Below are 17,988 nucleotides of genomic sequence, written 5' to 3' on the forward strand. Positions count from 1 at the left end.
TCACAGGTGTCCTGAATCTTCTCCTAGAGTCTTGGTCAATTTGTGCCTCTTTAAAAAAATAAATAAAACCAAAAATAAAAGGCCTTATCAGGAAAGAATGCATATAACAGTATGAGGGGAAGACTGGATGGACTACCTCCTTATAAAAAGGTGGAATTAAACATCTCTATAGTAAACTCTATAGCACTGCATAATAAATATTAAGTTTTCTTAAGATATCTGTGTGTATGTATATAGACACATACACATAATTTTATAATATATATGTATGCTACATCAAGGTTTTGATCAGAGACCCTTTGAAACAGCTGGCCCTTAACATATTTAATAACACGGCCAGAGGACAGAAACTAGAAGTTTTAGAGTATTTATAACATCTCATTACTAAGATATTAGAAACTTGGGAAACAGCTATTATGAACAGAATATTAAAGAAGCACATATAAATTCTGTATAAGGAGATTAGAATTCTGTACAAGAATACAGAATTCTGTATAAGGAGACTCCTCCTTTATTATATCCAGAAGTGGTTTTTATTAGAATTTTACCTAAAGATTATGAAGCCACTGCTTTCAACCAAGTAGTCACATGGAATGATCCTCAAGAATAGTAATAATGGGGCATTTTATTCCACAAGGAGCGTGACTATGCCTACATTTGGAGATTATCATTTTTGAAAATCATTTTTAAAAAACTGATGAGGAAATTGATTTTGAGAGCAAAATGGCAGATTCAGTATTGCTGTAACTCTATCAAGAGATTTTTAACTGGAAAAAAAATATTTCTAAGACACTCTGCATGAATTTTACATATCTACGACCCTAACCAAACTATTTTCAGCATCTTCCAACTATCAATTTAAGGCATTAAAAACACATTCGTGTGGTGTTCCTAATATTAAATTTTGCAGCTTTGCACAAATGGATCCCCTTTTTGTTGAAAAAGGATTCCAAGATGACATTTTTTAGAATGATTAATAAACATCTGATGTCATATAAGAGATTTATTAAAAGGTTTCTACATGGGAAGATAATAGGCTAAGAATTCTAGAAGAAAGAACATAGTCTGATTTAAAATATTCTTATGGAGAATTCTAATAGGGAAAATACCCACCTCCTGGGCTATGTTTTTAAATAGTCTCAATTCAATGTGAAAATATTTTCAGTAAAGGACAATTTTTTTTCCAGATGAAGAAGGAAGTTTAGAGAAGTCAGAATGGAGGTTACAGAAAAAATAAGCTGGAGAAAATAGACAGCCTTAAAAAAACAAAAAGCATATGGTAGATTTGTTAATGGCCACAACTCTACCCATTCCTGGATGCACGAAAAACAGAACGTACTTAAAAGTTTAAAATGAAACTTTACCTCTCCTCCTATCCAGAGATGGAGTCTACTTCACACCCCTTTGATCTGAGCTGCCCTTGTGAATTGCTTCAACCAACACGGATGTGGTAAAGTTGATACTGTGTGGTTTCAAAGGCTGGACCTTTATAAGAGGCCTTATAGCTTTCCACTTTTGCCTTCCTGGATCAATGCTAAGACTGTCATGTAAGGAAGATAGTCTACCCTAGTACAGAGGCCATGTAGAGAAAAATCCAAGGAGCCCTAAAGAGCAGCCAGCACTATCAGATGTGTGAATGAGACCATCTTGGACTTTCAAACCCATCCAACTCCCAAAATAAATGCAAGTGCGTAAGTAAGGCCATACAAAACCAGCAAAGAAATTGCCCAAGCAATACACAGAATCATGAGAAATAATTAATCACTGTTGTTTTAAGCCATTATTATAATACATTATCGCATAACTGTTTCAATTCCTGCTATCTGTAGAAATAATGCCATTATCTAAATACCTAAGATGGGTTACTGATCTCCTGGAAAGGCTTGTATGAATATCACTAGTGGAGGAGGGAAGGAGGGAAAGGGGGGGGGGGGAGGGAAAAAAAAATCGCTAGTGAAATAAGTAAAGCATTTTGACATACAAAAGAAAATACTATTATTTAAAACTAGTAATTACAGATAATTTGTTAAGCATTTTTTCTTTACAAAAGAAATTCCAAAGTCTGTTAACCTATGTTTCTAAGAATGAAATTCAAAACTCTACGTGCTTCTTTTTCCTCAGTTACCACTTTTTGAAAGAGTCACAGTAAATAGAGCATAGATCTACATCAGCAAAATGTCTATCACTGACAGTTTAATTTTATGAGTTCAATTTATAAATCTTTCCTTAATAGAACTATGCTGAGCAAATGTTCAACACAAGTTGCTACAGAAATGGTCTGAAGAAATCTGAAATAATTTTTATAACGATAGTGATTTTTATAATTTTTTCCATCAATAATGACTATCTTCATATTTATTCATACGTGAGAAATTACCAGCATAACCATGACTTGGTATTACTTAAAATTCACAATACCTATTTTTACATACCTCTATAGTAGGATGAGTATTATGTTTGTAAGCAGTATATAAGGGAAACTGAATTTGAAAAATTTTTGCCACACATAGTAACAGTTTTTCCTTCTCATCTGTATTCCATAAACTAAAAGGATCAGAGCTCTTTGAAGATTCCTCCTCAGTCAAATTAAAAATTCTTGTAGAGTTTGATTTTTTTTCTATTGATTTTTGTCTTTCTGTACTTCCTTCATTACACTCTCTTTCTATATTCAGTGGTTCTTCCGCTTGATTACTCTCATCTTGCCACGTGGAATCTATGTTAATAGTAGTACAATGTTTACAAAGCTGGTCCCGGAGCACTTGAACTTGGGCAATCACTAAGTTAATAAGTGCACACACTACTTGGTTAAAAATCTCCAAATGCTTATATTCTTTGAAGCAGCATAGACATTGCCTATAAGAGAAAAAAAAATTTGCAATAAATCAATGCTTCCTAGAGAGGCAACAATTATATCTTTCTAAAAAGTAATATAAAAAAACAAATACTAAAATATCTTTTGAATAATTTAATTTCCTCCTTCCTGATAGAGTAGCACTATAATAACTTAAAAAGATAGCATCACACCAAAAACTGGTACTGGTAAAAAGTCACCATATTAGGTCGACAGCTATCATCTTCAGTTTTATGTATGTATTTATCTGTCCCTCTAGACAAAGAAGTATTTAAGAACAAGAATTATGGCTATATCTTTGCTTCTCTAAGTACTAAGTACTCAATACATGTTTAATAAATATCAGGAAGCTGGCTATAATAAAATACCTTATTAGTAAACCTAGCTCATTATTTTACATAAGGGATTTTGTTGTTAACTAATAAAAAGCTACATTTAAAAATAATTTGCTTGGGACTTCCCTGGCAGTCCAGTGGTTAAGACTCCACACTGCCACTGCAGGGGGCACGGGTTCAATCCCTGATTGGGGAACTAAGATCCTGCATGCCATACCACACGGTGCTGCTGATAATAATAATAATAATAATTTGCTTCAAGGCTACTTAGGAGGGACATTCCTATCCTATCTGACAGATCAAAAGTGTTTAAAGAACACACACACAACACACACACACACACTCTCTCTCTCACTTCAGCTCCAGTAAAAAAACAAAAATAAATAAAAATAATAAGAGTCAGTAATCATTACATACAAATCTAGTTCTCTTAGACACGTTCAGTTAGTAGCACAATGCCTGGCATGTTGTGGATAATCAAAGGGGTCTGGTGAATCAATAAGTAAATAATACACAGTACCAGGTTACAATGTATCCAATAACAGATGACAAGCAACTATCACTTAAAATTTGCACCTAGTTATATTATCAAAACAAATCAAAACTCTTATTGTACCAAATAGATCACCAACTTCCTGTATGACCATGTAAGAATAACTTCATTTCTCCAGGTGTGGCAGATTTGAAGCATGGCCACAAATTCTTTAATACTACTCTTCCCTTTAAAAGGTGAAGCCCAATTTTCCTGCCCTTGAATGTGGACCGGACTTAATGACTGGCTTCCAATAAATAGATGTGGCAGAAATGACAGTGTATGACATCTGAGACTAGGTTATAAAAGACATTACCACTTCTGCCTTGCTCTCTTTTGGATCACTCACTCTGGGGGAAGCCAGCTATCATGAAAAACACTCAAGGAGGCCACGGCAAGGGCCACATGAGAAAAAACTGAGTCCTCCCACTAACAACCAGCACCAACTTGCCAAACATGGAAGTGAGTCAACTTGGAAATAGATCTTCCAGTCCCACGTAAGGTCATCCAAAGATGACCATAACCTGGCCAAATCTTGACTACAACCTTATAAGAAATCCAAGCCAGAACCAACCAACTAAACCACTCCCAAACTCCTACCCATAAAATGATTGATGATAAATGTTTATAATTGAGATAATAAACATATCTCTGAGGATAACAAATGTTTATTGTTTTAAACATTACTTTTGGAGTACCTTGTTACACAGAAATGCATAAATGATACATCAGGACTATTTTCTCCATGGCAAAATGAAAGGGATTTTATCTCTAAGGCCTCCTCCACTTTTAAATTCTATAATATCACAATTTCTACAAGAAGAAAAATAAACACATTACTCAACATTTTTCTGATGAGTAGCTTCTTCCTTTAAGTTTAGGAAAAACCAAGTTCAAAGCGAAGGATCATACATTTGACTATCTTTAGTGAAAATGAAATCTGAGTTTCCCCTCAAAAAACAACCTTGAGGTCAGATTTTGGATTAGGAAAGCCAAAGAGCTAGTCAAATTTACTATAAAAGTGCACTGTCAGGGATGGATCTAGAGATTATCATACTAAGTGAAGTAAGTAAGAAAAAGACAAATATCATATGATAATCACTTATATGTGGAATCTAAAAAAATGATACAAATGAACTTATTTACAAAAGACTCACAGACTTCGAAAACAAATTTATGGTTACCAAAGGGGAAAGGTGGGGGGAGGGATAAATTAGGAGTTTGGGATTAACACATATATACAACTATACATAAAATAGATAGGGACTTCCCTAGTTGTCCAGTGGTTAAGAATCCATCTTCCAATGTCGGGGACACAGGTTTGATCACTGGTCAGGGAATTGAGATCCCACACACCTCAGGGCAACTAAGCCCACGCACCGCAGCTACTGAGCCTGCGAGCCACAGCTAGAGAAGCCCACGCACCGCAACGAAAGATCCCGCATGCTGCAACTAAGACCCAACACAGCCAAATAAATAAATAAATAAAATCTTTAAAAAAAAAAAATCAACGAGGACCTACTGTATAGCACAGGGAACTCTACTCAATATTCTGTAACAACCTACATGGGAAAAGAATCTGAAAAAAGAAAGGATATGTGTATAAATTAATCACTTTGCTATACACCTGAAACTAACACAATATTGTAAATCAACTATCCTCCAATATAAAAAAAAATTAAGTTAAAACATAATAACAAAATAAGATAAAATAAAACAAAATTTTAAAATAAAATAAAAATTTTTAAATAAAATAATAATTCACTGTCAGGAAATGGGTATTAAACTGCTTGATAACTGACTAGGAAACTAATCTTAAAAGACAAAAATGAGTGAATTCCCTGGTGGTCCAGTAGTTAGGACTCCATGCTCTCACTGCTGAGGGCCTGGGTTCGATCCCTAGTTGGGGAACGAAAATCCCACAAGCCATGCAGTACTGCCAAAGGCAAAAATGATATATGAACAAACTAACAGGTAAACTGGATCTAGGTCCTTACAGACCCAAACATACAACTTCAAGGAGAGTTGAGAATCTAAGTGAAGACACACATACACACACACACACACACACACACATCGTTAAAATAATTATATATTATGTAAATTACACATTTTATTGTATATTCAATTCTGAGAAGTCTAGGTATTTTAATTCTCAATATAGCATTTCTCTCTATATCCACACCCACAATGCAAGGAGGGGAAATAATTTTTTTTTTTTAATAAAAACAACACTTTCAGTTAAGCCCAATCTGATTTTACAAACAAATTTATTTCTTCTCTGTTCTAAATCACACTACAAATAGACTAAAGGAAAAAAAGTCATAGAAGAGATAATAGAAGAAAAGATGACAGCAAGAAATTGTGGATGATAGAAAAGGGAGGAATAGTAAGTGACAGTGTGGAATAAACAAACTTGGAAGGGGTCACAGAAGAACATATCAGCAAAAAGATTCACCCCACAGAACACTGGAAAAGCACACTAAAGAGCTTCAGATACCTCTGAAGGCAGAAATGAAGCATAATAGAAAACAGGACTAAATGAAAGGTACTGTTAAAACCTGCAGGCTCCCATTCCAGATGGCAAGGATACTATTCCTACCTGACCCAGGGAAACAATAAGTTCTTCCCGTACATAAAATGAACAAGATAAATTCAGGAACATCAGATACTGAAGAAGGCAGAGATACAAGAAACTGAAAGTGAGAGAATTAAGTAAAATTATGACTGAATGGTGAACCTCCCCAAGTACCCTTACCTGCCCAACCACCAGATTAATGTACCTCAAGGGGAAAGACTTGGAAAATACGAACAATCTAAGAGAAAAGGCCATTTATCCTATAATAAAGTCTGCTCACCATTTTACCATCATACAGTAGAGGCCAACATCTGAGATGCTCCATTCACACAGAACTTGCAATCCATTTTTCACTGGCCCTCTCTTAACCATGAAAGGATAGCCAAGGATAATAAGACTTTCAAGAAAAGCTGCATCACTAAAGGCAGCTCAAAGCAAACAGTAAAAAGAAATTTAGAGGAAGAAGATAAAATGCAGGAAGAAAGAAGGTTTTAATTAATTTATATCCTCAGAGACATGAAAGATACTGGATTACTGAAACAAGAACAGAATACTATTAAAAAATGCATTCCAATTACAAAACAGAGCCCTTTAATGTGTACAAATATGCATTATATATAGTTTTTGCATATATATCATTCACAACTTTAAAACCAATTAAAATTACAGCAATTTGTAAAATTCAATAGAAGGTCCAGAGGTAAAACTGGAGAAATATCCCAGAAAGTAGACTAGACAAAGAAAGATAATGGGAAGAAAAAGAAAAACAAACCATCAATCAAAGAGGTACAATATCTGACTAATAATATTTCCAAGAAGACAGCAGAAAATACAGAGGTGAGGAAAGTACGAAACAAAAAAAAAAATTTCAGAACTGAAAACCCACTAAAACACATACCATCATGAAATTTCTGAAGCCAAGGAGGGATAAAGATCCTAAAAGCTTTCAGGGAGAGTGAAAAGAGTGACAAGAAAAAGCTCAGGAATAAAAACAGCTCATACTTTCTCCTAAGTAATATTGGAAGATGAAATACAATGGGGGCTTCCCTGGTGGCGCAGTGGTTGAGAATCTGCCTGCTAATGCAGACACGGGTTCGAGCCCTGGTCTGGGAAGATCCCACATGCTGCGGAGCAACTAGGCCCGTGAACCACAACTACTGAGCCTGCGCGTCTGGAGCCTGTGCTCCGCAACAAGAGAGGCCGCGATAGTGAGAGGCCCGCACATCGCAATGAAGAGTGGCCCCCGCTTGCCACAACTAGAGGAAGCCCTCGCACAGAAACGAAGACCCAACACAGCCAAATAAATAAATAAATAAATAACAATTAAAGGTGCTAATAATTAAAAAAAAAAAACCAATGGAATAACACTTTCAAAATTCTGAGAGAAAATAATTTTCTATCTACAATTCTGTATCCAACAAAAGTTATCAATAAAAGTAAGGGTAGAAGAGACATTCTTTTAGGCCGGAAAGGTCTAAAAACCATTTGTCTCCCATGTACCTTTTCTCAGAAAAGATGTCATCCTAACAAAACAAAGAAGTAAACCAATAAAGATGGCATAGAATCCAGTAAACTGGAGATCCAATATAATAGAAAAGCAAAAGAATTTCAAGGATGATCTGAAGAGAATATAGCTGTTTCAGTAACACTACTGAGAAATCAATACAGATTGGAGTAGGAAGATAAAAGCCAAAGGAGATGGAGGGAAGGTAAGAAAATAACAGATCACCTAATGATGTATAAAAATGTAAAAACTAGTACTAAGAAGGGCTGGAGAGTTTGGGAAAAATTAGTGATCCACACCTAGAAAATTAATCAAATGAAGAACAAGACATTAAACTCTATGAAACAAAGAATGAAAACAAAAGAAAAATAATTTATATCTTATAAAATATAATATGAACCACAGAATCTTTTTTGGCTAATAACTGAGCAATTATTTTTGTTCTTAGAACTACCTCAAGAACTGATGTAACTATATTGAGAGGACGGGGAAGGGTAAATGGGTGAAATCTTTATATATCACAAAAGGAAGTTCACAGATTATACCTAAAATTGACAGATAAAGCAACAGCAATATAATATTATTATTTCAGAACATAAAAGTTAATATCAAAACCAACAACTCAAAAAAGTTGAAAACAGAAATGGGGCTGAGGAGATAGGGGACAATGGACTTTTTATATTATAGGCCCTTTCCTACCATTTTATTTTTTAATCTCTGTACATACTGTATTTGTACACCAATATCATACATTACTTTTCACTATCTGAGCTTATCCTATTTTCTTCTCAGTCTTTCCCGTTATTACCCGCCTGATAAGACTTTATTACCTAAGTAGAGTTACATGCTGCCTATATGAGTGGAATACGCTTACATTTAAGAACACACAATGAGGGGCTTCCCTGGTGGTGCAGTGGTTAAGAATCCGCCTGCCAGTGCAGGGGACACAGGTTCGAGCCCTGGTCCGGGAAGATCCCACATGCCGCGGAGCAACTAAGCCCGTGTGTCACCACTACTGAGCCTGCGCTCTAGAGCCCATGAGCCACAACTACTGAGCCTGTGTGCCACAACTACTGAGCCTGCGCTCTACAGCCCACGAGCCACAACTACTGAGCCTGCGCTCTAGAGCCTATGAGCGACAACTACTGAAGCCCGTGCACCTAGAGCCCGTGCTCTGCAACAGGAGAAGCCACCGCAATGAGAAGCCTGCGCACCACAGCAAAGAGTAGCCCCCGCTCTCCACAACTAGAGAGAAGCCCGTGCGCAGCAACGAAGACCCAACGCAGCCAAAAATAAATAAAATTAAATTAATTTATAAAAAAAAAAAAAAGAGCTTCCCTGGTGGCGCAGTGGTTGAGAATCCACCTGCCAATGCAGGGGACACGGGTTCGAGCCCTGGTCTGGGAAGATCCCACATGCCACGGAGCAACTGGGCCCGTGAGCCACAACTACTGAGCCTGCGCGTCTGGAGCCTGTGCTCCGCAACAAGAGAGGCCGTGATAGTGAGAGGCCCGCGCACCACGATGAAGAGTGGCCCCCGCTTGCCACAACTAGAGAAAGCCCTCACACAGAAACGAAGACCCAACACAGCCAAAAATAAATAAATAAATAAATTTAAAAACAAAAAACAAAAAAACTAACAAAAAAAGAACACACAATGATAAAAATTTCTAAATGACTAACAAAATATGTAGCTTCAATTAATTAAAATACTAACATTCACAAGGAAGCTACATGTCAAAATTAAATTATTTTAACCTGGATTCCATAATTCCATCTAACAAATCTTCCAATGGATCTAACATTTTCCTGGCCTGGTACTGCTGAACACATGAAAGGACAGTTCATCTACAGTAACCAACCTTAATGAAAGTTTTTTTATTTATGAGCTAATTTCTGAAAAACACTACTTTGAATAGTGGTCAATATCAACATCCCACTGGTCAAATTTCTTAATTCCAAAATAAAAAGTAGACCCTTAAAGAGTGGAGAACGTACATAAACCTGTTCAAAAGCAATAGTGTCTAAAACTGTTACAAAAAATAAAGTTTAACAAAACAATAAAAATAAGCAATAGCCTCAAACTTTAAGTACAAATGACAGGTGTGAAAGGTGTAATTTTTAGCCTGAAAATACAAAGATCTGACAGAACCTCCGCCTAGCTAGCACCCAGAATTATTTCAGGGGAGAAATCCTGAAATAAAGGTAAAAAGTAGACAGGTAGAAGACAACGAGGAACCTTGAATGCCTACTAAGGCATCTGCAAGATATAAAACGTAAGCCTGTTTTGTAATAGGCTTTAAACAAGTCAAACAAAAACCAGCAACAATTCCAACAAGAAGGATTTTGCCTTGTGGTATCAATGCCTTCATCATACACGACATTCCTTTCAGAGCCATGTATGCTCTTTTCCAAATTTATATTCTTTAATTTATTCTCCTAATGTTCTCTGTCCATTGTCTGAATTCATTTTCCTCCCATTTCATTCCAATTTTCCATTCCAATATTAATAAAATAAAATAATGATTATCTGTTAAAGTGACATAGATAACTCCCTGAATCTTACGAACAAAGAAGTGGCAGCTATATTACTGTGATGTAGCAATTATTAATAAAAATGATGACATAATATTTGATGACATAGACTGATCATAGTTCACATGAAAAAAAAATCAGATTATAAAGCATACAAGTTATATAATCACATTTTTATAAAATTTTAAACTGTACTGTTCCCAATCTCATACCAAGGTTATACCAAAAAAAAGTTACCAGTTGTTACTCTGGGTGATGGCATATTTTTTTTTTTAAACTTTGATTTTCTGTATTTTCTAAAAGACTTTCACAATGAGTATATCATTTAAATAGAATGAAAATTATAAAATATTAAAGCCTTTGAAATTTCTATAAATATTAAATTCTTAACATAGTGTTTTTTAAGTGAACATTCTCCTTCAGCTATATTCTGGTCAACCAACATATTAGAAAAAATGATTCTCGATTATTGATAATCTTTTGAAAGTTAACACTTTTCTCCCAGAAAACCTACAAAGAACATTTTGTATGAGATGTCATGGATCCGATCCATTCGTGCACTAAGGTACATTTATGGACCTTCCATGGTCATGGGCCACCAAGCTAAGAATTTCTTTTGTAAATTAACTGTGCTTTATTAGTAGCTTTTTATCCCCTACAAGAACCACAATCTTAATCTGGGCAACAGTATTTTTTGATGCCCTAGAGAGAAACAGGATGGGGGGAGGGCAGAGCAAGGAAACAGGCAAAAAATTTTTACTCTAAAGCACTGCAATCCAACTGTATATTTTATTGTCACTTCTCTCTTTTATCAGCATGAACAATTAAGAGTGTAACATTCTACCTTCTGGTACTTTTTACTATCAGCTAAAAACTGTTAATACTTACTAACATGTGAATAGAATTATAAATACTACGCACTATTTTCCAATTTGACTTTTCATGCCTTAGTTTATGTACCCTTCAATATATATTTCATTTTCTAAAATAAGTTTCAACAATTTTAATTAAAATAGGTATTTATTAAGTTCTTTTGTCAGATACCATGTTAAGTATTTTGTTTCTTCACAACCTCTTGAAGATAGTAGTAGCTTTATTATTACTCATTTCACAAATGAGGAAGTAAGAGTAAGTTAACTAATTTGTCATAATCACCTAGTACACAGGTGATGAAGCAGGACTGGAAGCCACATCTATCTGGCTCCAAGGCCATACTCTTAATCACTATATTCTGGAACAGCATGATATAAAGGCAGAGAGTCTCTACATCTTTTGATATTCTAATGAAACCTACAAATTACTGCCTAAAACTGTACATATCAAAATTTCACTTATGGGCTTCTCTGGTGGCTCAGTGGTTAAGAATCCGCCTGCCAATGCAGGGGACATGGGTTCAAGCCCTGGTCTGGGAAGATCCTACATGCCGCCAAGCAACTAAGCCCATGCACCACAACTACTGAGCCTGTGCTCTAGAACCCACAAGCCACAACTACTGAGCCCGCATGCCTAGAGCCCATGCTCTGCAACAAGAGAAGCCACCGCGATGAGAAGCCTGTGCACGGCAACGAAAAGTAGCCCCCACTCGCCACAACTAGAGAAAACCCGCGTGTAGCAACGAAGACCCAATGGAGCCAAAAATAAATAAATAAATAAAAAATAAAATAAAATACAACTGGGAATTCTCCGGAGGTCCAGTGGTTAGGACTCCATGCTTTCACTGCAGGGGACACGGGTTCCTACCCTGGTCAAGGAACTAAGATCCCACAGCCGTGTGGCACAGCCAAAAACAAAAAATAAAAATATAAAACAAAATACAACTGACAAAGTTACTCTTCAAAACACATAAAGGTGCATACCTCTGTGTCCAGGAATTGATATAAGCAAATATTTTGAGAGTATGTTCCTTTCTGAGCTGCAGTCCATCACCACCTTCTATATCGGATACTGAAAGAAAATAGAAAAAGTACCTTTTAAATTATGAATAAATAATGCCAAACCAATATTAAAGCCAATAGGGACTTCCCTGGTGGTCCAATGGTTAAGACTCCACGCTTCCACTGCAGGAGGCATGGGTTCAATCCCCAGCCGGGGAACTAAGATCCCCATGTGCCACACGGCACGGCCAAAACAAAAACAAAAAAAGCCAACACTTAAAAAAAAAGCTAGATTTATAAATACAAATATTTCCAATAATTTTTTTTTTTTTTGCTTTCACTAAAGAAAATAAATCTTGGTTAATTATTGACCAATTTGATGCTAACTTTGTCTCAGAGAGACTCAGGAATTAGAAACACTGAGTACTTCTAAAAGAAGGAATACAAGTGGGGCTAAAAAATATTAAAGTCTTATTAAGTAGCAGTTAGACAAACCCTCATCCCCCTTCCCTGCCCCCCTCAACTCCCCCAACACACACACACACACACACACACACACACACACACACACACACACACGATCTCTAAAAGACTATGTTTCCTCTCTGGAGATGTTGAACCAGAGAGAGCTGGGTTTTGCACAATCAGGTAGCTGAAAGCCAGGAGGTATCATATTGAAAACATTTACTCTCTCTGTACAGGCATTTCCTACTGTGTCACGTAAGCACTGCTGAGAAGCCTCATGTGATATAAAATCTTGCAATAAAGAAAATGAGACTAACAATAAAACATTAGAAGCAGACTACTCAAAACCTATGAAACTTTATAACCAGAACACTGACAAAACCAATAACTAGTCTGATTTAAAATTTAAAAAAATACTAGCACAGTTAAATCTCTATTGGTATCTGCACTAACCATTGTCAATCAATCTTCTGCAACTTTAAACCATAAGGTTCATGCTTCATCTTTTGATATGAAGGTGCCTGAGGGCATTCAATTCTAATAAAGATCATTTCCAAAAAAAATTAAAGATCAAATACAACCATTCTCATGGCTCCATCATTTTAATGACTTGGCACCTACTTCCTTCTCCACCCAGCTCTACAAAGCAGAAAACACAGGGGTCCTTGAAGGCAATAAACCAATCACTGTATGCACAAGAAGGCATTTTTGAGGAATGTCAGCTTTGTTACTGTTTTCTCATATACCAGTAAGGTCTTCTCTTTAATCACAAGAAAGCTTGCATGATCACTATAAAACATTAATGTGATGGGGGAAATCCCATATGAACCATTAAGATGTTCCATCATATTAATATCATCCCTCTATTTACCAACTGCATATAGCTTAATTTTCGTTTAAAAAAAAAAACTCACCTTGTTCTAGATCAGACTATATATTCAATGTTGAGATTTACGGCACTCTTCCCCTACTCAGCTCCAGAAATGCTTGAAGTCCAAGTAGGAGGTTGGAAGATTTCTCTCTGATAATACTGACTAGACCAAGGCGGGTAAAAAAATTCTCTTGGCAGAGAAGGAAAAATCACAGGGCAAGAGTATATGCCAAACAAATGGGTAACAAGGTAAACAGCACCTGAGGCGGCCCTGGAAGCCAAAGACACTAATGCCCATCAGGGAGAAGATCCCAACAACAAAACCTAGCAACCATGACAGAGTAAGACGTAGTGGGGGATAAGATAAGGTAACTACTAAAAGCAAGCTCTTGGTTTGTGTGATTTCATCAACAAGAAGAGAACACAGTGCACAGTAACAGTTTTCCTTCCCCGGCCTGAAAACACAGGGAACTGAGTGGTTGCAAGGATCATATCCTTCTCTAACACAAAACGCAAATGGCACACATTCTGGGAAACGCATATGTGAGGTGAGAAACACATACCCCACCTGAGGCCCACCTGGCAACCTAACTGCTCACCAACATAAACTTACTATTTCATTGTATCTACCCCATAACCAGAAAGGGAAGGGAAGTACATCTTATCAGAGCCAGACAAAATAGACCTCTCCAGACAGACAGCAAACATCATACTCAATAGTGAAAGACTGAAAGCTTCTCCTCTATGATCAGGATCAAGACAAAGTAGCTGCTTTCACAACTTCTATTCAACACAGTATTGGAAGTTCTAGTCAGACCAATTAGGCAAGAAGAAGAAATTGCAAAGGAAGTACTAAAATTACCTCTATTCATGGGTGGCATGATTTTATATGTAGGAAATGCTATAGTCCACACAAACACACACACACAACTGTTAGAATAAATGATTTCAGTAAAGTGACAGGACACAAAGTCAACACACAAAAATCCACCGCATTTCTATATACTAACAATGAACAATCTGAAAAGGAAATTAAGAACACAAATATCAGAAAGAATAAAAAACTTAGGAAAAAACTAAACCAGGGAGGCGAAAGACTTGAAAACTGACAACTACAAAAAGTTGCTGAAAGATATCAGGTACAAATAAACAGGAACAAATCTCATATTCATGGAACATTTAACATCGTTAAATGTCAATAATGTCCGAACTGATCTATAGAGTCAATACAATCCCTACCAAAATCCCAACGTTTTTGCAGAAATGGGAAATTCTACCCTTAAACTTGTATGGAATTTCAAGGGACCCCAAATAACCAAAACAACCTTGAAAAACAAGAACAAAGTTGGAAGACTCAAATTTCATGATTTCAAAACTAAGTACACAAACAAAAACCACAATGAGATATCACTTCACACCCCTTAGGATGGCTACTGTTAAAAAAAATCATAAAATAACAAGTATAGATGAGGATATGTAGAAAGTGAAACCCTTGAGCACTGCTGGTGGGAATAATAATTGGTGCAATTACTATTGAAAAGAATACAGCAGTTCCTCAAAAAATTTTAAAACGAATTACCATATGATTCAGCAATCCCACTTTTGGGTATATATATGAAAAAAGAATTGAAAGCAGAACCTCAAAGAGATATCTGTACACCTATGTTCACAGCAGCATTATTCACAATCGGCAAGAGACATAAGTAACCCAAATGTACACAAGAGAGATGAATAAACAAAAAGTGGTGTATACATACAGAGGAATGTTATTTAGCCTTAAAAAGGAAGGAAATCCCATCACATGCTGCAAAATGAATGAACCTTGAGAACATCATGTTAAGTAAATAAGCCACAAAAAGTAAGTCACAAAAAGACAAAATACTGTATGATTCTACTTAAATGAGATATCTTGAGTAATCAAATCCATAGAAATAAAGTAGAATGGTGGTTGTCAGGGGGAGAGAGAAATGAGGAGTTGTTTAATGGGTACAGAGTTTTAGTTTTCAAGATGAAAAAGTTCTGAAGATCTGTTGCATAACAATGTGAATATTCTTTTTGTAAAATATTTATTTATTTTGGCTGCGCTGGGTCTTAGTTGCAGCACGCGGGATCTTCGTTGTGGCATGCATGCAGGATCTAGTTGCCCGACCAGGGATCAAACCCGCACCCCCTGCATTGGGAGCACAGAGTCCTACCCACTGGACCACCAGGGAGGTCCCAACAATGTGAATATTCTTAACACTACTGAATTGTACACTTAAAGATGGTTAAGATGAGATAAATGAGGTCCTACTGTACAGTAGAGGGAACTGTATTCAGTATCTTGTAATAACCTATACTGAAAAAGAATACGAAAAAGAATATATATGTATAACTGAATCACTCTGTGTACACCAGGAACTAACACAACACTGTAAATGAACTATACTTCAGTAATTTTAAAAGATGGTGAAGATGAGAAAATTTGTTGTTTTTTACAATTTTAAGAATGTTCAATTAATTTAAAAAAAGGGAGATAGAGTAGCCCACACTGCAGTTTAAAAGAAGCCACTGATCTTTACAAATCAAAGATCCATTAAAGTCCACAGTATAATATTTATAAACAAATAAAGGAAGAAGGGAGGAAGGCAAGTTCAAGAAATCTTTCCACCTATTTCCTATAGAAGAGGAACTGTAATTCCAACTCTAAAGGGCCAACCACCTGGACTGGGAAAAGAGCAAGGTGGAGGAATTGTCACATAGATCTAAAGAATACCAAATACAGCCCAAGAGAAGATATCAAAGTGGAATTGGAAACATTAAGGCTGGGTAATACCTGGGTGCCAGAGATGCCATCCACCAAAAGCAAGAAAAGGAAATTCAATAACTGAAAGAAATGTACCCAACTGACACAATGTGTGAGGTAGAAGGGTGGAAATAGGGTGAAAAGTAAATGGTTCTTGTCATTTAAATTTAAAAAGAAGAAAATGCTCATAAAAACTTCAAGATCAAAAATGAACAGTGTGATAGTATGATGGCAAGCATAACCCCAAAAGGAAACAAGAGAGGACAGGAGGCATAACCCAGGAGTCTACTGAGAAACCATTAGTAGTCATGACCCGGATCTTACCCCAAGTAAAGGGTAAGTATTCTCATATACAATCTCACAACTCATCAGATGAAAAAACTCATGACCGCTCACCAAGCCAAAGGTGCCGAACACAACCTCACATAACTTCTTATCAGCAAAGTCCCGAAAGAACAGGAATTACAAGAACCTGGGCCCTATCCAGAACCCTGGCCAGCACCAAGGTTAGCCACTGAGACCCACCTAGGTGGGTAAAATGGCTAAAATAAGTACAAACAGCTCCAGGAGACCAGTACTAGCCAGCACTCCTAGCCTGAGTTGTTCCTTGGGTATATAGAAATTACGAGACTAATGCTTGATTTTAAAACTTACTAATACACATTCACCAATCTTCTGACATAGGGCTTTTTCTTAGGGTTTCAGTCCACTGACTGGAGTTCTGCACCGTATATTTCAAAAGGAACAAAAGCAGTGCATTGGCTATCATTTCCATTCCAGCATTCTATTACAGTAATTTAAACACTTACTCAAGTTGCAGAGCAATCTAAATACAGAACACTTTCTAGACTTTTTAAAAACTTCCCAATCTGTTTGAACAATACCTAGTTCAAGAGAATTTTTTTTAAACAACTCAGCATCAATTCTTTGCAACTCTTTTTTTTTTTTTTTTTTTAACCTAATAAGCAGGACATGGAAACACAGTCTTGGAAAGGACTAAGGAAAGTTCCCTAAAAGAAATAACAACTAACTGAAAGACAGAAGTTAGTAAAAAGGGAAGCAAGAAGGACAGCAGGAAAGGAATAGGAAGGAGGGGGTAATGACAAAGAAGCCCACAGGGGATGGAATCCTAGTCAGAAGGATCATCATGTGCAAAAGAAGAAGAATTAAGAGAGAGAAACATAGTGTACTAAATAACTACTAAATAAGAGAATGGGAAAATAAAATAAAGCCGTTGAAGCAGCTAATATATCTAAGGCTTGATTCACTAAATAATGTGACAAGATGCTGTCAGAAAATTCTTTCAACATTGATAAATCATGAATACTTTAAGACCTGTTGTCTTGAAAGTAAAATGTTAAATGATCTACTACTTGACCTAGAGTTACAAACACATTTAAAAGACTATTCAAAGGGCCAATTAAGTGAATATAAGCCAATTAAAGAAAGGTACTACATGGTTATGAATTTAGATGAACTACTGCCAGACAAATTTCACCTTTTAATACCGTAAATATATTATTCTTTTGCATATATTAGAAATTTGTCATAGAAAGTTTTAGTAAAAGCTTCAAAGAAAGAAAAGACTACATAGAGTAACAATAATACAGATTCTGAGAGGCAGACTTCTGACTAAAAGAATAAAATCTTCAAAACGT

The 17,988-nt window shown here is 36.2% G+C and overlaps 1 protein-coding gene across 3 annotated transcripts in view; it reads right to left on the reverse strand.

Annotated features, from left to right (window-relative positions):
- Window positions 1–17,988, reverse strand: part of USP34 (ubiquitin specific peptidase 34) — a 235,613-nt gene that overhangs the window by 182,067 nt on the left and 35,558 nt on the right. For all 3 annotated transcript variants that reach the window (XM_068565002.1, XM_068565001.1, XM_068565000.1), the window contains exons 2-3: window positions 12,192–12,279; window positions 2,433–2,853 (exon numbers count right to left, since the gene is read on the reverse strand). In XM_068565002.1, the coding sequence (XP_068421103.1) occupies window positions 2,433–2,853; window positions 12,192–12,279 (509 nt within the window). The remainder of the gene's footprint in view (window positions 1–2,432; window positions 2,854–12,191; window positions 12,280–17,988) is intronic.

Source organism: Eschrichtius robustus, chromosome 15, assembly GCF_028021215.1.
Source record: "Eschrichtius robustus isolate mEscRob2 chromosome 15, mEscRob2.pri, whole genome shotgun sequence".
NCBI classification, from domain to species: domain Eukaryota; kingdom Metazoa; phylum Chordata; class Mammalia; order Artiodactyla; family Eschrichtiidae; genus Eschrichtius; species Eschrichtius robustus.